The sequence below is a fragment of the Chaetodon auriga genome, chromosome 13 (assembly GCF_051107435.1).
Source record: "Chaetodon auriga isolate fChaAug3 chromosome 13, fChaAug3.hap1, whole genome shotgun sequence".
NCBI classification, from domain to species: Eukaryota; Metazoa; Chordata; class Actinopteri; order Chaetodontiformes; family Chaetodontidae; genus Chaetodon; species Chaetodon auriga.
This window is the reverse complement of record NC_135086.1, coordinates 22,671,591-22,693,200: the sequence shown is the minus strand read 5'-3', so window position 1 is coordinate 22,693,200 and position 21,610 is coordinate 22,671,591. Positions and strand designations below refer to the sequence as shown.

General features: G+C 41.9%; 1 protein-coding gene across 2 annotated transcripts in view; it reads right to left on the bottom strand.

Annotated features, from left to right (window-relative positions):
- The window catches only part of kalrna (kalirin RhoGEF kinase a), a 131,892-nt gene that overhangs the window by 81,943 nt on the left and 28,339 nt on the right, over positions 1–21,610 (bottom strand). For both annotated transcript variants that reach the window (XM_076746303.1, XM_076746304.1), the window contains exons 2-11: positions 12,535–12,609; positions 9,384–9,498; positions 7,513–7,705; positions 6,155–6,328; positions 5,944–6,027; positions 5,631–5,762; positions 4,157–4,279; positions 2,091–2,213; positions 1,488–1,679; positions 361–492 (exon numbers count right to left, since the gene is read on the bottom strand). In XM_076746303.1, coding sequence (XP_076602418.1) covers positions 361–492; positions 1,488–1,679; positions 2,091–2,213; positions 4,157–4,279; positions 5,631–5,762; positions 5,944–6,027; positions 6,155–6,328; positions 7,513–7,705; positions 9,384–9,498; positions 12,535–12,609 — 1,343 coding nt within the window. The remainder of the gene's footprint in view (positions 1–360; positions 493–1,487; positions 1,680–2,090; positions 2,214–4,156; positions 4,280–5,630; positions 5,763–5,943; positions 6,028–6,154; positions 6,329–7,512; positions 7,706–9,383; positions 9,499–12,534; positions 12,610–21,610) is intronic.

Sequence of the window (21,610 nt, the reverse complement as noted above, 5' to 3'; positions counted from 1 at the left end):
CATACACTATGCACAGAGAAGTGGACACTGAGGCACACTGGGAAATACACATTTATAATGGAGAACAGTAAAAACAGACAGAAAATGATAAAAGGGAAGAAAGTGCTGCCAGTAACTGACAGAGATGACTGTGGGCAGTAAACTGAAACTCCAGGCTTCATAACTTCAATTTAGAAAGCAAAAGGCAGTAACACAGATGCTACAGCCCACAGTACAGTGTGAACATGTCAAATTGAATTTTAGCTGGAGAATAATGCTGGCTTCAGCCTTTGTGACTTCAGCATACAGGTTCTGGTGGAAGCACATTAACCAGTGGCTTTCAATCACGGGGTCACATGGTTAGCGGTGCTGTTGGTTTACCTCAGTGTAAGCCTGGGTGACCTGCTCATACAGGCTCTGGTGGCGGTGGATGGCGAGCTCCAGCTCCTGCATCTCAGACGGTAACCCTCCCTCACTGCAGACTTTACACCAGGCCTCCACCTCCGACAGGAACTGGATGCAATACAGACAAACACAGACAGTCATACAGTTTGTGTAGTCTTGTGATGCTTCTTTTAAAAAGACTCTGAACATATGGATCATACTTTAAATTAGTGTAAAATGTACTGTAGGGGCTTTTCACATTACAGTTACAGTTCTGTCTATTCTTTATCTTTCCTTCATCTTGATACAGAGTATCAAGTGTCTCGGGCCTGGTTTTTCTCAGTTTGGGGCCAAATGCTGGTGATGTTGCTTGGTCAGTCGTTTGGTGTGTCTGTCCATCCATCACTGTAGTCTATAGCAAGACCTCTCAACAACTACTGGCCAGCTTGCCATGATATTAGCTGCAGATAGTCATCAACCTTATGTTCTAGAAATGTGAAGACAGTCTTCACTTCTCTCACTAACTCTGTCATTTTTCACACTTTTCTAACAATCATTCTGTCTGTACTACTGCCAGTTTTCTTTCACTTGTCTCTCTTTCCCATCTTGTCTTTCATCTTTCATCCTGACACTTTCTTGTTTCTCTGTTTTTCATTAGACTCTTTCTCAGTCTCAGCCAATCCCCTCTCTCCCTCCACCACTCTCTCTCTCCCTCTTTTCTCTTGTCTTTCATCTCTTGCTCTCTCACATGTACACTTGTAGCCAATGTCAAGGGCCCAGCAGGAATCAAACAAGTCCCATCTGTTGCCATGTCAACTGTCCAAGAATCAGCAGTGGAGCAGTTTGATCTATTAAATGTAATCAGACACTAAAAATGTCCCATTTACATTTTACATTCTGGAGCCGTGTCTGTGTGCTGCAGAGAGAGTCCTAGATTAGATGGTTATCAGATCAGCAACCAAGCAACAGCAGTCTCACAGCAAGTGGAGCAGCTTTTCCTCTAATGACAGAGAAGTGAAGGGAAGTCCTTACATCAGGTTAGAAGGAAGGAGTACTGACGTTTTTCCACAAAAGTGGCAGATGTGCTTTCAGCTATTGCTGCCTGGGTACAGATTTGATCTCACCTGCTCAGCCTTCTGGTGAAAGACAGACGACATGGCGAGGATGGTGGAGCGCTCGTCAAGTGCAGCAGCGAAACTTTTCCAGTCCTGATCCAGCTGACCTGAGATCTGTTTTATCTGTGTGGAGGCGTAGTGACCGGCCTCCGCCAGGCGACTCGCCACAGACATGATTCTGTTGATATTTACATAGGCATTCTGAGAAGGAAAAACAAAAATGTTACTGAAATGCAGTAAGCAACCAACTGGTTGATCTTGCTGTCATCAGCACAACTGGATTTAATTACTGTTAGATTACATTTTGCATAAAATACAGTGTCCATACATTAAAATATGAATAAATAATGTTGTTAACCAGCTGTTTCTAGGTAAATTTGAAAGACTTCTTCTCACTGACATCCGAAATTGCTGTATTAGATAAACTAAAGTAACCTAAGGTAAAAGTAAAGTAACTATATTACTATATTCGGAGTCTAGTTAACGCTTCAGCCAGATAAACGGGTTAACTAGCACAGAGCTGTGTGTTCATGCTTCTTCCAATCTCTGCAATCATGCACAGTGATGCACAGTGATGTAATAGGAGCATGATGTTCTGATGACATTAGTTACCATGGAGTTCATGGCGAAGTGGTTATGTTGAGTCTGCAGCTCCACAGCATGTTGGTAACTTCGGCCAATCTCTGTGTGACTCTGCAGGAACACTTCCTTGTTGTGGCTGATCCAGTCAAACATCTGCACACACACCACACAGCAACTTTAATAACACTGCAAACTAAGTCCCATTTTTTTCGTGTGTTACTGCCAGAAGAGAAAACCTCACATTGGAACTGAAAGTTGCATCAGAAACAAATAGACCATCTGCAAACCATCTGCAATACATACACTCTTAAAGTCATTAGACAAATCTAAACTGAAGGTTCACCTAAAGGCTTTTGTGATTGAAGGCTCTAGATAGGCTTGTAAGTGGACCTTGAGTTCTGATTTATTTGCCAAACTACTGTTTCCAAGATCAAGAATGAACTCTCATTCATATATGCTTACAATAAAGGTGGCGAGTAAAACATCACCATAAGTGAGTGAAACTGCAGCCAAAATGACAGAAACAAAGCCCAAGCTGTAAAAAAAAACAAAAAAAAACAAAGGAATATTCCTTCGAAAGCACGAAACATCATTTCCCCTTGTTGGCTTCATCTTTATCTGCTAAACCTAAGAGGCCAGGACAACCTTCAAGGTTGCTTCTCCGTCTGAATCAATCTTAGCGGACAGATGGAGGCTGCTTGTGGTGCAGAGTAGTTACCATGGTTACCACATCATCCACACAGTCATTTCTCTAGCTGTGATTTCCACAGAAAGAACACCTCGTCAGGTCTGACTGTTTCCCTGGCTCAGCTGCCAGCGCTGAGTGTTTCCCACAGTGTAAACTCGTCCACCCACTCCCGCAGTCCCTCAGCATGGCAACACTGATGTGGACAAAACTGTTTTATTTTTTCCTCTGTTTGCTTTGCAGTAAATATTTACTGCTCCTGCATGTGGATTTCTGAGTGGAACAACACACCGAGTCCACTGACACCCATCTGTGTGTATGTGTGTATCCCCATCAACAACACTTAGGACGCTTCCAAACACACGCAACCCTGTTAGCATGAGGCAGGGCCACAGGTTGACATGGTTTAGCCATCCTGGAGTACCACTGGCATAATAACCGGTGCTTATTTTAAAAAACAAAAACTTTAAGCTTTGTCACCAGGATATATTGGTATTTATTAGGTTTGAAAATGTCAACAATCCCAGACAATAAGGATGCATGGAGGCATTTTCTGTTGTGTTCAAATGTTATATTTTTGCAGTATTTCTTTCAGCTATTTAGCAGTGTTTATATAAAAAAACAAAAAGCATTTCAGAGGTTGCAGTTACATGTATTCCTTAAATACTGACCCCTTCACATCAGAGAGCACGATCTTTCTATATATAGTATTTTGGAATGAAAGTGAAACAGTTTTGCACGTGGCCTATGACAGGCTGGTATGTTAACGATGAATGGAATCCAAGCACTCACCCAAAGCCACAGCTAATCACTTAGCCTGGGTAAGTGAAGCAATGCTGGCTGATTTTCCACTGGATTCACTGCTAAATGTGTTCTTCTGTTCAGATAAACAGTACAGGCTAATTTATTTACACCACCGAAAAGTTTTCCAGGGAAATTTACAGTGACCCAGATGTGAGAAAGACATTTAAACAATCTCACATGTCCTCAAACTGGACAGAAGTTCAAATCCTGGATAGAAGTTGAGATGAACATACAGAGAAATGTATTATTATTGTTACAAAGAACAAAAGGATATTTTTGACAAACTTTGTTCTCAACCTTTTTTAGACTCTGAGTTTAGGTTCCCTCTTGGGATCTTACTGCACATCTGAATAATGCAGGAAAACATAAAACAAGAAAGCCTCGCTGAGCTCAACGCAACATGTGAGTGTTTGACTCCCTTTTTTCGCACTAACGTTTAGACATCTTTGAATCAATCCACTCCTTTGATCGACTTCTTGTTTTATCACACTTCATGCGGTCATCACAATATGTGAACTTTACTCCACTTCCTGTATTTTCTGTGTGTCACGCAGCCCTGCTGATCATTTCTGCTCATTTAGTGACACCCGGCTCAGGTACGACTCACCTTCTCTGCATCCTGTTCGAAGAGTCGCAGCTGGAAGCACTGGTCCAGCTTCAGCTTCCTGACGTGCCACATCTGATGGAGATGCTGCCTCGTGGAGTGGAGCTTATCCAGCAGACTGGCCACCTGGCAAAAAGCAAGGATTAGGAACCGCTAGATGATACTTTTTGTGACGTCTTATCAATTTGGTGCCACTGGTCAGACAGACAAGAGGTTTGATTGACAGTTCATGGTTCATGTTTTAACATTTTTTATTTTAATAAAAATAACATTTTGCATCAGTTCACATCATTTACAGTGAATCTGCGTTTGTATGCAGTCATTCACATCTTTTCACTACATTCAACTCTTTGTGAATCTGAATGTAGATTGACAGTTTTCATTTTCAATAGAAATCAATGACATATGTCTGTTTCTTGTTTTTAAAGCTCTCGGTTACATGTTATATTTCATCATGTCTCTCTTATATCCCAGACAGTGCTGTTGCAGGTCTTGTTGCTTGCTCTGTTGCAGGTGAACTGCACCCGTGGGTTGTGTAAGCAGGGAAAGTTTTCCCAGACATACCTCTAAATTGTCTAAATCTGACAGGATCTTTGTTTTACATTTTATTCTACCCTGTTCGCAAAAATATGGAGGTATTTCAAATGTATCTTTCAGTCTTCATATTAAATATTAATACAACTGCAAACGTTAACAGTGAACACTGTATGTGCTTTATGCAATATAGTGTGCATATGTATTCGTTGACCGCATCATCTGGTGAAATCATCAAGATATCATCTTCATAACTGGTAACAATATTCTCTCCTGCACAGTGTTGGCTCTGTTCTTAGTGTTTTACATACAAATTTACTGCCAGATGTCCTCGTGACAGTACATCTCAGTCATTGTTGTTAATGTTCCAGAAGTCAAATAAGGTCTGAATGCATTAAAGAATATGTGTGAATGTAAACAGTCAGTTCTTTCAGTATATGCAGGATAACAAAGTTCTGTATAAGATATAAATGGTGACTTATAGTTCGTGCTGTTTTAGTGTTTTATTCTTGATTCTATATTCCTCTGCACAGGAAGGTAATACTTGCCTGGTGGTTGTTTACATCATGTGGACAGACTCCACAACCTCTTTTCCCCTTTTCCTTGGCCTTCGATGCTGCTTGAGGAGAGCACTGAACTTGGAAAACATGCTGCCTCCCTATCTGCCTGTTTTGGCACAGCAATTCTGATGTCTGTCATTTGTTATGAGTGCGCTTTTGTTTGTGTATGTGCACCAGAGAGTAACAATAAACCATTTTGTTTTTTACAGTCAAGAAACTTTCAGTGGTCTTTGTATTGTTTCTCTCTGGGCCTGTTTAGGGGCCCTTCTCCTCTTCTGTATCATGGATAAAATCTAAGTTTTGAACAGATGATACTGACGTGGTGTCCCACCAGCTGTCTGTATTCCCAACTGGAGTGAGCTTCCCTGGAATGGGTGACTTACCTTGGGCACCAAGCTCTGGAAGTCAGCAGAGCCTGAGATGCAGTTCCTCCCTGAAAAACCATCACTAGATCGAATACACTGCAGCAACCTCTGGCCTTCCCGATCCAACTCCTCAACTGGAGCCCTCAGCACCTACAGGAGAGGAGCGCAGTATGACAAATTACTTAAGCAGCTTTACATGATTCAAATGTGTCTGAGATGATGAACTGTGTTGTTTACCACAGAGGTCTGCTCATGCAAAGGCAACTACTTGTTAATTTCTCTACATGTTTCTGCAGTTTGTTTCAGACTGTCCTGATAGGAGCTCTCCAACCTTTTTCTTCAGCTGCGTGTGCTCCTCTATCAACCGACGGGATCCTTCCACATCTGCAGGAAACTCCTTCTTAGAAAGAAGCTCCTGCAAAACACAGTACAACCTTCACATTTCGGGATGGTTCCTTTAATCTTTATAAACCAATCCAATCACCCATTCATCTTTCCCTTGATTGGCCATTCATTCATCTGCCCATCTGTCCATGTCCCACCTGCAGATCCTCCAGTCTAGACAACAGGTGAACGGCGTTGGACATGAACTCCTCCAGAGAGACTCTCAGCTCCATCCACTCCTCATGGTTGTAATCCAGTGAGCCTTCAAAGTCGTCCGTCAGTTGGGAGGGATCCACCAGTTTGGCCAGACCTTCAACTGACACCATGCTGGTCTGATGACAGAAAAACAAAAAAAACAGAAATAAAAGAGAAATATCAAAATGCATGTTTTTAGCAGTGATCCAGGTTTTTGCCATATGTTCCAGTGACAGACACCATGCTGTCCTGACATACACAGCAAGAAAATGAATATAAATAAATACCATCTGTATGCCAGTATGGTAAAATCTGGAGTGGAATGGAAGGGCATGGGACATTTTCATAACTAAATAGGAATACTTTGAGAGTTGTCAGTTGACTACATCAGAAGTCACACAATTTCAGACTAAATTTATATTAAAAAAATGACTAGTGGGGGAGGTGGACTGGTATTTTACATTAAGATTGAAAAAAGTAGTCTGTTAGAACTTGTTTTAAGTGTGACTGAGTTCTGAAAATGAATGAATTAAAAAGGTTTACACTTGCTTCCTCAATGTTTAACAGCATGGCCCTTAAGCAAATGAGCAAAGAGAACTTGAACTCTGGAGTCCAACACTGTCAATGCTTAAACTCAAATGGAGAGCATACACTGCTACTGTGCTACACTAATCTATTAGCTTATCCAAATCAGACAGTTTTAGATGAGAAAGTGAAGCTTTAGGTAACACAGGCCAAACAAGTTCACCTGCTCAAGTGAGCCATGAGCTAATCTGAACCCGACAGTTTTAACCTTCCCGCTGACCTTAACCGAACAATTGCAGCTACTAAACTGATCCATTAACTAAATTGAAGCAAATACTTTTACTTGCAGACCTGAACTATTAGCTTACCTCAACCAACTAGTTTGGGCTGATAAACTAAAACTTAAGCTAACATGAATCTAACAGTTTTAACCCTCAGTGAGGGCCAGGAGAAGACTAAATAAACTGGTCAGGAGAGCCGGCTCTGTCCTGGACTGCCCTCTGGACACCATCAAGGAGGTGGGTGGGAGGAGGATGTTAGCCAGGCTGACATCGATCATGGACAACCCATCCCACCCCCTGCATGAGACAGTGCGGGGGCTTAAGCAGCTATTTCTATTGTATACCCTGTACACTTTTTTATTTTGACCTCTTTATGCCACTGTGCTTGCTCTTTGTAATACTTGCTGCCTGTAACAACTAAATTTTCCCAGTGTGGGATCAATAAAGTCTTATCCTTCCTCTTATCTTATCTTAAACATGGAATCTTAAGTGAGAAAACAAGGAAGCCCACTGACCTCAAAGGAGAACTTTGCACTGCCGAAATTTGTCTTCTGTTTCTGCCAGAAGTTGTCTGGTTTGATAATGAGTGCCACACAGATCTCAGCCGGGAAAAACTCCTGCAGTGTCTTCAGCAGAGGCTTGATCAGTTCCCACTTTGAGCCTCGCATGTCGATGATGACAGTGAAACCGCGTTTACATACATCCTCACTGACAGGAGACACAGAATCAACAGCAGAGATGTAATGTTAGAGGATGACAGATGGAGGAAGAAAGGGACCACAGAGAATGACAACGGAGAGGTTCAGAAGATGTAGAATAGCTTGACAATCTATCAGACTAACTACTGAGAGAAACCTACAGTGAACCAGTCTAAGCTGTAGTCTGTACTGATCTACAACATGAGGAATAGAGGAGGTAGTGAACATGCAGTCACTCACTGACTGCAAAACAATTACTCATTTTTCAAAATATGCCTTTTGAGGAGAACATGCAGAGCAGACATATACTACATACAGATTCAGTAGTTAACAATCAATAACAAATATGCCTCCATAGTCTCAGCTGCAGTTTCCTCATCAGCCAGCCACAGACATTCTGAACACAGGTGTGTTCACAGTTCCACACACTTGCACGCAGCCTCTATTAATACAAATTCAACAAAAGCACATCCATTAATCTGCCTCAGGGAAGCACAAGCTCCACTCGTCACCTAGGCAACAGCAGCTCGATTAGCGGGAGGAATCAGAGCAGGGCTGATTGGGATCAAATGATAACACATATTTTGGGCTAGGTTTGTGTTCTAGGCAGCAGGTGAATTGAAGTTGCAAGCGCAGAGTAGATTGAAAACTCCCCCTGTCTTTACATTCAAGGACACTCTGTCATCTGATAATTTGGTCAAATCATGAAAAGCTTCTTTTTATTTAGAAATTTCAGTGATTTATTTATAAGTTTTTCAACTTATTTTCAGTCACTGCTTATCAGTGCTATGCTTTCAGGCAGATGGCTATCGATACTTGATGTCAGAACATCGTCGAATGAACCACCAGGGAGTTTTAAAAAAGATTCCTGCTTGCAGCTGCACGGTACCGTGAATATAATCTGTTTCTGACCAATAAAACTCAAAACATGTTGGTTGTCATTGCTAAAAAATTCAATGATCTAATGACGCACAGATAGACAGAAGATAGGAAATCCATCCAAAACCTGAGGACGTGCTTGTCATGAGTAATGTCAGATGTAGAGTAGGTGAAACAGTAAGTAAGGAAATAGTGCTAAGAAATATTGTTCTGTTGTTTAGCAAGACTTCTTTCTGTTTTCACTGTTTCCTGCTGGCTGGGATGCTACAAATGATCAGAGTGTCATCACCTTCATCATCAGTAAATTCTTTTCATGCTACTCAACAAATCACTAAAAATATGACCCCAAACTGATGCAAATCTTTTATTCCATTTTTTACAAGGCATGTTTATGGAGAGTCACAGGGACTCGTCTGTTGCTGATCACCGATCAGTTTTCTCTTGACCAGCTAATTCCTTGTAACGTCCTCAGACTGTAGTGAGGGCCAGCAGGAATAAATGGACTTGAAGTGGAGGGTGACGGACTTGCTGCTGTCGGCTGCAAACACTGCAGCTTTCATGCTGATGCAAATCAAATGCTGCTCTCAGTCTGCTGCTGGGATGCAGGAGAAAGGAGCGTTTGATTCCACAGTGTGAACAGCACTGAAGCACTCCACATGCACTTCACCCTCCTCGTCTTCCTGCTAATGTCTGTCACAAGTCCAGTTCACTAAACATGATTGTCCTGAAGGACAGATCTGAAGGCTACTCGTATGCATGAGTGTGTGTGTGTGTGTGTGTGTGTGTGTGTGTGACGGGACCGTGTGTACCTGGGAACAGTAGACAGGTAGGTTACCAGCCTCCTCAAGTCTTCCTGTTTTATTCTGTCATGGTTACTCCTAGCAGGAAATGTCAGAATTGGTCCTCCTCTTTTGTCTCGCCCACCTGTCCATGCACACACACAAATAATAAGCTTCATGTTTAATGTTGCTCCATACTGTATGCAGTGTTTAAAAGGTATTCCTACTTTTATCATAAATTTTCCTAAGAACATCAAAAGCATCACAGACTTCTATCCTGTGAACAAGGTCTTTCATTCTTCATTACTATGATTATTACTAATATAGAAGTAGTAGCATCAGTTGTTGCAGTAGTATGGTAATAGCACTACTAGTGGTGGTGGTGGTAACAGTGTCAGCAGTGGTAGTAGTAGTACTAGTGTAGCAGTAGTAGAAGTAGTAGTAGTAGTAGAAGACATAGCAGTAGCAGTTATAGTGGAGCAGTTTCAAGGATGCCCCTTTCATACCCAATCATGACACTATCACCTGGCCATATTGGGCATCACACTCACACACACACTGCCCTGTGAGTTTTTGACTAACAAGATATAACATCACATGGCTTCATCAAAAATATTGTCCCCCCAAAATATTGTTCCACTACAACAGCTGCTATGACAGACACATGAACATGGCATTCATCAGTGTTTTTGTGCTTTTATTTTGAAACTTGCATCACTCTAGTTGCATTCTCTCAAAATTTTGGACCAGATCTGAAACATCTGAAACTGACGCACCATGTGATCGACTCAGTTATTACACATATTGATGCACAGAGCCAAGACCCATGGCCATACCACAGTAACCTACTCAGACCCGATTAGACTGAATATAAATGTGGTGCTGTGTCAGACACATGAACTGTTTCACTCCACAGGCCATATAGGCCAATCGCACTCACACACACACACACACACACACACACACACACACACACACACACACACTGCCCTGTGATATGTAACATCAGCTGGTACTGAAACAGCTGCAGTTGTACTGCTGCTGCAGCTTTTTCACATAAAAGTTGCACAATGAAGAAAATCTTTAGTAAAATGTTAATGATGCAATTCAGTTATAAGCTTCAACAAATATGTGCATTTTTTTTCTGTCATGACCATACATGACATGACGTACATTAAAAAAATATATATACAAATCACAACATCAATGAAGTAACCATTACAAAAGCTCAGACGTTACTCTGGACCACAACCACTGTCACTCCATTATCATCAGGCACATCACATCAGTGTTAATCTGCTCATTGCTTTACACTAATAGCTTTAATACCTCAGTATCTGTAACATAACTCCCATCACAGCTACATGAGCCAGTAAACACACTTTCCAAAGGCTCTGAAACCCACCCGGAATACTCACTCTCCCCCTCCCTCTCTGTGATAAATTATGTGTATAGAGATGTTTTGGTTAGATTAATGTAAGAAACACAAACCACACTGTTTATAAAACTGCTACTCAGACGTGGAAAATCGGTTTGTGTTTGTGTGCTCGCGTTTGCGCGTGTGTGTTTAAGTGTGTGAGCTGGGAGGGAGTACGTTGCTGTAATCTAAGGAGGAATCTTGATGACAGATCGCTGTTGGCACTCTGTGTTTTACATGCTCTCTCTCTCTCTCTCTCTCTCTCTCTCTCTCTCACATTCTTTCTCTAGGTCTCTCTCCCATTCTCTGTGAACATGCTTTACAAACTGTTTACTATCAAATACCTGACAATGCAAGTTTATTAGCACATACTATGGCTCTTCATGGGTTTACTCAGTTCCTAGTGACCAGACAAGATCAGATCCTGGACCTGAGTAGGGATGTGTCCAAATTTACATTCAGTCAAATCAGGTCTGCTGTGGTATGGCTATGGGTCTTGGGTCTATGCGTCAATTTGTGTAATAACTGAATTGATCACATGGTGCGTTACGATCACACCGTTCTGACTGTTCTCTTTTCTAAAAATAATTGGATTCACGTAGGATTTTCCTGGGTCTGTTTCAGATATGTCCCAAAATTTGAGAGAAAGCAACTAGAGTTTCAAAATAAAAGCACACAAACAGTGAAGCATACCATGTCCATGTGTACTTTTGTTTGCAAGCTGTGCTTGTGTTCTTCTCACAGCAGCGGTTGTAGTGGGACAAAATCCTGATTTTCAATATTTTTTTGGGGGGGGGAGGCAATATTTTTGGTTGGTAAATTTATGAGGTCATGGGATGTTACATCTCATTTGTCCAGAGTCAAAATCTATCAAAGGGCAGTGTGTGTGTGTGTGTGTGTGTGTGTGTGTGTGTGTGTGTCCGATGGCCTATATGGCCTGGGGAGTGAAACAATTCATGCGTCTGCTTTCTCTGCTTGTTTTGGCACACAGTGATCTGCAGCGCCTGCCAGAGGGGAGAAGTTCACATAAGTCATGTTCAGGGTGTGAAGGGCCTGTGATGGTTTTCCCTGCCAGCTTCCTGTCTCAAGAGGTGTGCAAGTCCTGGTCCACACCAGTGATCTTTTCTGCAGTCCTGAAGGTTTTTTAATGGCTGACACACTGTTACGGAGTGTGTTGAGTGGATCACTGTTGGGGCTCCTCCTGTCATATCCACAGTTTTGAGGGTGTTCAGCTCCAAGCTGCTGTGACGACACTAGAGGGCCAGCTGTTCGATCCCGTGTCTGTCTGAAGACTTGTATAGTCATCTGGGGGCATATTTACAAAACGTCCCAAGGCTAAAAGCAGCTCTTTGCTGGCTGAGCTAGGAGTGACTCCTAAAACTAATGGGCATGTCAGTCCTTACTTTAAGACTCTAAGAGTGATTCACAAAGCATTTTGGCTCTAAAAGTAGGTCTTTAGTTCGAGAGAGGTGGAGGCAGTCTAGAGTCCTACTCACAGTCACTCAGCTGCTCAGCAATCTGTTTGATGCTCTCCTGTGTGTTCATCAGTATTAACTGATACAGATCTATTACTTGTCAACCAATCAGTATAGATACTGTGAGAAGGCCCTGCCCTCTTGCTGTAGGAGTTTTCTCAGCTCTTGACTAAAAGCCCTGTAGTATTTTCCCACTTTCATCACCCTCACACAGCTTATTATATGGGCTTGGATTCCTGTCTTGGACTGAAGATTTGGTGATTTAACTACAACATTGAGTGACACTCACCTGACACGAAGGCAACTTTCTCCTTTAACACAGGAAGAACGTCAGAGGCCTTGATGCCTTCGGTCCTCAGTGACCCTGGAGAGAGGCAGAGAGAGAGAGAGTGAGTCAGTGGAGCTTTTGCTATTAATCCCATTATCAGATCAACATTCCTGTGAGAAAGGACACACACCCACACACAAGCAGACCTGGCTTTTGCAAAGTTTTTTTTCTTTGAATGATCAAGAGTCTCTTGTCCTTTTGTCTTTAATATACTGTAACATTGCCATCAGCATTGTTAGCATTTTACACCTTTGTAATTGGCTTTCTAATTGTTCAGTGGAAGCATTTGCAGCAGAAGCAGCAGCAAATTCACTTCAACTTCACTCTTCCATCCTTAGTAATCTCCTCATATCTTTATGATTTTCATTCTCGTTCTCTTTCTTTCCCTCTCAGTTCATCTGGTCATCCGTCTGTCATGTTATGAAATCCCCCTCTCTCTCTCATTTTTATTAATGCTCTCTCTACACCCCCCATCTCTCTCTCTTTCTCTCTCCGTTTCTCTCTCAGTAGAAAACAAGCCCAAATGTCCACGTCCTGCTGTGTGTATGTGCATGTGATACACTGTCCTGGCTGCAAAACACACACACACACACACACACAGCACACACGCACACACATTCCAAGAACATTCCACAGTGAGAATGCTAAGTCGGCAAAATCTATCTCAGGACACAGAAAGAGAGAGAAAAAGAGAGACAGATTTGACAATGGTCAGGTTCATGTTTTAAAGGCCTGGCATCAACACATGAGTTTCACATTCATTAAACATAAAGGAAAAAAGTGAGGCTGAAGGGACCCTTTTAATCTGCAAATCCATCATTTGCACTTTCGTAGAGTTTGGAAATGTACAAATTTATTGATTTTGGGCCAATTTGTCTACCCTGTATTTGTCGTGATACATTTCAAATGCATCCTGAAACCAAGTGAACAGATTTTAACCAAGGCGTGAGTGACGCCCTGGGATCAAATGGCTCAGCCACATTCAGAGGTTGTTCATGACACACGACCAATCAGAGCTGTCCGCAAGTCGGCAGTTGAGCAATTAGTCACGACCATTAATGTCATTCAAGGTTGATGATGTAATTGATCAGTTTTATGTTGACTCATGTAATTATGTGGCAGCAGTGATTTACAGAAATGGTATCAATGTAAACCTGATGGAGCTGTTTAACCTACACCACAGAGATGGATTGTATCCAGGTGCAGGTGGTGCCACCACATTTAAAGGACCATACCAATGTTTTTGCTGGGTAAATATCAGAAACGCTCCTGTTTGTCTCAGTTGTGATGTTAAATATATGTGAGTTGTAAAGGATAAAACATGCTAAAGCACTGGTGTAGTACTTTGAAGAGGCCTGGTTAAAAGCTGCAGTGTTGCTGCCATGAATGTGGCCTCAGGCTTCCATTTCTCTCTGCTGGGCCTACTCTGCATGGATGCTGTGTTCAGGCTTCTCCCCTTCGATTTGCATTGCTTCCAGTTCCTGTTAGAGATGGTACAATTAAGTTTGAAAGTGCATCAAAATGTCCTGTGTTGTTATATGCACACAGAGACTATGAGCTGTTACGTTGACCGAGCACAATACATTGAAATTTAAAACCTTGTTGAAAAAATACTGCTCTGTGTGCTCTTCTGGTCTTACGTGTTTTAGATTTGGATATAAATGATCTTCCTGAAGCATTTGTTATAGTTAAAACAAATAGATGCAGAAGAAAAGAAATTTGAAAATATATTAACTACATACTGTATTTAGTGTTTAGCATCTATGACTATAGAGATTATCCTACCTCACCAACCAACCACATGTGACCACACCATATGTGAGGATGCAAGTCCTCGCTCCCTCCCTCTTCACCCTCTACACTGCAGACTTCTCGCACAAATCAGCAAACTGGCACCTGCAAAAGTTCTCCGATGACTCTGCAATCATCTGCGTCATCACAGATGGGGACATCAGGGAGCACAGAGAACTGATCCAGGGATTTGTAAACTGGTGCCAGCAGAACCAGCTCCAGATCAATGCTGGAAAATCAAAAAGCTGAACTTCTACAGGTACAAACACTCTGCTCCTACACCAGTGAACGTCTGGGAGGACATTGATTATCCTCATACACTTGTACTATACTAACATGACAAACATCCCAAACACTCATGCAGATGGTGGCAGGCCAAATAGCTCAGATACAGAGGTAAGGTCCCAAACAACGACCACAGCACTCCTCTAAACAACTTAAGAGTACATCCACATTAAGCTAATTACATTTATGAATGCATCTTTTTTTCTCCCTTTCAGCAATCACTCTGGACTAAGACTGTTTTTCCCCCCAACCACAGCTTTATAAAAATGGCCTCCAGAGTGTTGAAATGCCTGTTTGGTGTTTCATTGTGTACGCTGTAAACAGAGCTTTTCCAAAACAATTACGTAAGGTGCCCTGTGAGGGCCAGCAGATGTGTAAAGTTATGAAGACTTTCTGTGTGAATGGACATTTTACATGCCAATGTAGGTCATTCATCAGAATTGATGGTGACTTTGTCACACAACATCGTAACCATGTAATAATGATTTGGTCAGCTGGATGTCTGCCCCACTCCTTACCAGGCATCCACTGTCATTTAGTTTTGCTGTTTGTGAGCTGAGAGGAGGTCGAAGAGTTTCAGCCACTTTTCGACTTTTCAGGTGTTTCACTGTGGACAGTCGTCTCTACAAAAACCACCTAGAAATACTCATCTGGATGAATCCTTTTTAAACAAACAGCATTTTAAAATTTCTATGACTTAATGTAGACCTAGTCTGCATGACAACATGCATTTCTGTTGAAGTCTTAAAATTGAAATCAAATCACAGTCAGGTCCTTGAGATGTAGTTGAAACATATTCTGATAAGTGTGAACTGGACATTGATCCACCTGATACAAAGCTATTGTATATCTTCAAATATACACACCTGCACTGCACCTACAGTGTTAGCCAAACACATCACAGTAAGCTCCATTTAGAAACAGGCCAATCTGTCATCTGACTGCTCTGATAATGTTTGTGAATGGACGTGAAAAAACCTCGACAAGCTGTCTCAGCTAGCTTGCTGTTTCTTCTGACAGACAATTTCACAATGTTCCTCCATGGGAGATGCAGCTGGAAGGCTGCAGACTGGAGCTGAGGTCAGCCCAGAACAGAGGAGTTCGTCTGCCTTTATATTAAAACTGAAATGATTTGCATAGAAAAACTGTCTGTGTTCCAGGAAATGAAGGAAGGAACACAGAGTGCGTTGCCAACATCAGCAGCTTTTTCTCCAACGGCATAATACATACAGCTGAGGAAGTGTGTGTGTGTGTGCGTGTGTGCGTGCGTGTGCGTGCGTGCGTGTGTGCATGTGTGTGTGTGTGTGTGTGTGTGTGTGTGTGTGTGTGGATGGGCTGTGAGTGAGTGAGACTCATTTGTCCATTAGTGTTGAGAGGAAACAGCTTTTGTCATTCCAACACACACAGGAAGCTGTCAGTCTTGTCTCTGGACACACACATCTCAGTTTTCTTTTGGGTTTGTGTTTGACAGGAAAGTGATGGTGCGTTTAGAGTCAGGTTTGGCTGTGCTTCTGCATTGTTCTCTGCTCACCAACAGAGGTTCTGTTTCCTGTGTGGAATCGTAAAGACTTGCAGAACCCTTTGATGCTACGTAAAGCACCTGGTGGAGATTTACGGAAGGACATGGAGGAGGCTGCTGGTCCTGATGTTCCAGAGTACCTCTGCCTCGTTCTAGGTCAGATTTACAGCCCATAGATATAACTACAGTCAGCTACCAGTTTACTTCAGCCAACAGCTTTAAGTTCGTTTTTGAGGCTGTAGATTTTGGTGCTGTTTTCTATTGCATTACAGTGAGAAGTGTTTCAAATATTTTGTCTACCCACTTTATATCAGTAAGGGATGACTTCATGTATTTAGAACACTGAAGTATGTCTGTAAAGGTACTGATACCCAAAAAGTTTTTGTTAAAAATAGCATACTTAAGTTGTTAAAATGTTTTACACCTTTACAGTTGTTATACTGCAATTTTAGATTATTTTTTCTTTCTTTCTCTGTGGCTGCTTTCACCAGGAAAAAGGAGAGAGCAACAAAAGGGATTATGCAAATGGTTTCAACTGGCGATGAAGTCGGACACACCTGCACGACGGCACAAAACACACACACACACACACACACACACACACACACACACACACACACACACACACAGTTGTTACTGCACCTTAGGAGGACATTGTCTTGGCTTACATTGATTCCCTAAGCAACTGTTATCCTAACCTAACAGTTAGGTTCATATAGTGGTTAGGTTCTAACCACTATATGAACCTAACCCAAAAAAACATTTTACCCATACATTTTAAGGGTTTACATTGTGGGAACCAGCTCTGTATCCCACAGACCAGTGCTGACTCTCCACTATGTGAAGCAGGCAGCTTTGTGCATATGATTGGCCTTTGTTTTATATACGGTAGTTGTGTTTTCTCTGCTTTAGGACAAATCTGAGGCAGTACCTCCAATGTTAATGACAAACATTAGACTATGGGAAACACTGTCTATACATAATATCATATAGTGTCTTGTAAAATGAGCAATAAAAGTAATAACTGCAATGTATTCAGCCTGAACTTTCAGCACTACCGCTGTGTACAATGTAGTACTTATCACCCTCTGCCAGCAGTCACTCATACAGCTTAATAACAGCAGGAGCCCCACGAGGCTCTGCTCTGCTCATTAGATGCTATAAAATAATGCTGATGCATGCAGCTGCTGTTGATATTAACTCGTCACTTCCTAAATACGCTTTATGATAAATATGTTTTAGGGTAAACACTGCGGTTGTAAGTGTTGACTGAATAAAGTCCATTGAGGCATTTTCCCCCTCCTTTTGGTGGCATGTGGCATAGCATGTTTTCTTATGTTGAACAAAAACACATGATGATTTAAGAATTGTCACACCCTGCATCAATCTTATCCACCATTTCTGTCTCCTTTTTCTGTTCCTGTTTTCTGTATTTGGAACATACATGTGACATTTGCATTGCTAATCCCACCTCAGGTGTTTTTCCAGCTGAGAAAACTGCATCTAATGAGCCCAACGCCAGACTTATTTGAATCAAAAAAGATGAGATGGAGATGGCGGCAGCGATTCAGAGATCAGGAGCGAGGATACTGTAATCCTTCTTGAAGCGTTGAGTGTGTTAGATGTATTAGACATGAAACCGTAACCGAAGTTGACATAGAAGGTGTTTACAAGTGGCTGTCTACACTGAGAAATTACTCTTCTCTCTATTATGATCAGATTTACACTACAGAAGGGATGCCAACACATATTGCAGTGATGGAAACAGTGTCCTAATGGACACGGCATGATCTGGTTCAGTCCTTATTCTCGTTGTCACCAGAAAGCAGAGGTTTTTACAACAAGATTAAAAGCAAAATATTTGCCACAGTGGGCTCCCCCCAAGGAAACAGACAGGACAAACAAAAAGAACATGTTGACTATGCTTTCATCTCTCTTTCTCTCTCACACACACACAGACACACACACAAAAATACACACACTTTTGATCCAGCATGTGTTTTCTCCATCAGAGATGTTCACCGCATATACACATATTCAGCATATGTTTGTACAGTAGCGATACGGCAGTGATTACAGCAGCATATGGCTGTTAAACACAGTAGACTGAATAAGTCGGGGCCACTGAATTGACTTGACACATGTACACATTCACACACACACACACACACACACACACACACACACACACACACAGTGGATAGACTGATCTTAAAGCCAAAAAAGTCAAATCCTCAGACAGAGGAAAACCTGAGCAGTCTTCATCTTTGCTGCCACACTGCCCTGGAAAGAGTCACTTCACCTTCTGTGTGTGTATGACATAGTCTCCTTTTGGTGGCGATTTTCAGAGTGCAGACCAGTCAACTGAGGGCGGCTGTATATGTGGAGACGAAGAGTTGGGTCCCTAGTTGGAAAACAGCTGATCTTTGGGTCAGTGATTAAGGTTAAGGTAAGGGTTAGGCTAAGGCAAATAGTGGTTTTGGTTATGGTGGGGCTAGCCTCCTGGAAATGGAAGTCTATGTAATTGCCCCAAAAGTGACCTAAGTTTGTGTCTCTGTGTGTGTGTATGTACGTGTGTGTCTGTGTGTGTGTGTGTATGTGTGTGTCTGTGTGTGTGTGTGCGTGCCCTTACACTGAGGCTGACATCATCCAGAAACCAACTGGAACATCTGCTAGCCATTGGTACACTGATCGAAGAAAAATTCTGTGTGTGCGTGCGTGCGTGTGTGTGTGTGTGTGTGTTCAGTGAACTCTCTATCATCCAAACAAAAGTGAGATTTAATTAGACCAGAGTGAGTCTGGGAGCTGGAGCAGTAGTTCCAGCTGTAGCAGGAGTGCCAGTGGTACCAGCAGCATCACGAGCAGCAGCAGTGAAAACAGTGAGAGCAGCAGGATGAAGTAAACTGCTCTTGTCTGACCATCAGTTAAAATGCTTTGAGACCAGCAAATCTTTGGGATTTTTACTTAATAAATACTTTAAATGATCACTAAATTGTCAGAATTTTAAACAGATGCTTTTGAGACATTCTTAAACAATGTGACAGAGTATTTGGTCTCGGACTCGTTTGCTTGTAGGTGAACAGTTAGTGAGCTAAACACACCTCCAACAGGATTTCAAGTCAGTCTTGAAAGATATCACTGGAATCAATTATACATATGCAAAAATAATATTGCATAAAACACAAATAGTAGTTCAAAATTCTAAAAATTCCAATTTAATGCAAAAATGGCGAGACCAAACGCACTGGAACAATAAGAGCAACAAGAAACCTGGACTCTCAACAGCTGTAAGAATTGGAGTGCCAACAGATAATGGTCCAGCTGGGACATTTAGAGAGCAAATAAAAGGTATCTGTCAGTGTTTGCTTGGTCACAGATCCGTCACTTTAACTGCTATGGAAGTGTGCCAGCAGCTGTTGCTACTAGCAACAGAGTGTTCAAATGGACCCAAGTGCTGGTAGCAGAACAGCATCAGCTGTGAAGCTAAAGGTTGTTCGGTCTGATAAAAAGGGCTGATGAAGGCAGGAGTAGCCTGATCATCAGAGTGAATTAGCATTTTGTTTCAGCTAATTCATTTAGCTTTTGCTAGCAAATTTCTTATTTGGAGTGTGAGTTCTTTTCTTTTGTTTCGCCCAAAGCAATCAGCGGCGAGTGACGCATCCATCTCACATCATTTTCAGCTGGAAATTGCTGTAGCAGTTGCTTGGAGCACTTAATGATTTTCACGTACATCAATGACATGTATTGATTTAGGACTTTCTGCGGGTCCACTTTCAAATGGAAAAGCTGTGTTGATGCCATCCATCTTTCGTCATTTTTTTCTCACTATTTTTAATTAATGCAGCTATGAATAAGGTGACATTGCCTACTAAGCTCTGAGTGGTCAATTGTTCCTGATTGGGGGAATCCAAAACAGATTACAGTATGCACATCCTGTGACAGTACTGTGGAGTTATCTTTTAAACCAAAAGTTGCATCTCCATTCAGTTTTACCCACTAAGACGTGTGTCCTAGATTCCGTTTAAAACATTTGCAAAGCTGATTTTTTACAAAAATTTTAATTCTGCATTGTTTCCATCCATGTTTACTGTGAAGCACTCTGCGTTCCTGCTTGAATGGATACAATTATTCCCAATGTATACAACATTTAGAGAGCAGGTAAAAGTGTCAATCCTTGCTCACACACACATCTAAAAGAAATGCTGTCTGTAACACTTAAAGTGTTATGAACCGTGTTAAGCAACAGAATGTTCCAATGAAGCCAAAAGCCGGTGCAGAAAAGTATCAGCTGAGAAGCTAAAGGGCATTTAAACTGACTCCAGGTCAAAGCATTCAGGTTTCTTCACAATCTATTAATTATTTAATTAACAGTAGACAATCTAACACTGATGCTTTCTACTTTTTTACAACATGTTCTTTCTGAATAACTTGTGTTCATTCCAAAAAAGATCATAACTAAACGGGGGTAGCTCTTGTGTAACAACAGCTAACTGGCTAGTTTCTTAGCCACAAGCCGCTAACCTGTTTGACAAAAAAAAAAAAAAAAAGAAAAAAGAAAAAATTGTACAAGGACTGGGTCTTTGAAATGTCTGAGACATGGGCTTGACACTCACTAAAGAGCTACCTTTGTAGTCTTTTTCAGCAGCTATCTGTATGAGAATAGTTACAAGAAGTTACAAGATGGAGAACAGTTCGCTTTTTTGTCCTCCTGCAGGTGAAACCACAGAAAGACTGAGGAAATGGAAAAGACTTAGCGGTTAACTACTACACCATCAGAGACCATCCAATGTATTCTCTGGTTTTTGAGTTCTCCGACTCGGCAAGCGTTGCTAGGCAACCAGCGGAAAACAGTCAGCAGCGCTCGTCTTTCTGCAGCAGCGTGTAGCATGAAAACACTCGGTGAATAAACTTCTAATGACCATGAATGACTGAGTGGGTCTCTGGCCTCATTTACATGCTAGCAAGGATGAGAGGAATGAATTCAAATTAAGCCTTCTCCGGTCAGCACACACCCTGGAACCATGGAGCCAGGGTGGGTCCCTGTCTGCAGGCTCTGCTACGTTCACTGCCGCTGAGCGTTTGGAGCACAAATCACATGGAAGTCAACATTTCAAAAAATGTAAGACCCCAGAACATGAAATCATGGCTGGAAATCAGCACAAGTCTGCAACTGGAGCAACACTGTATGATTTTAGGATCAATGTGCAGATGATCAGTGCTGGTGATCATGTCTGACCTCGGAACAGTCAGCTGCAACCTAAGGAAACAGTGTGACCAAGGTATATTTAAAGGTATACCATGCAAGTAGCCAGAGAGAGAGAGAGACAGAGAAGTGGTGGTCGAGGGAGCTAAAGAGTGAATGAAGCGAGGGAGCAGCGAAAGCAAAGCAGTGACTTTATTTTCTGGTTGTTACATGGACGTTACATTCTAAAGCACGAATAA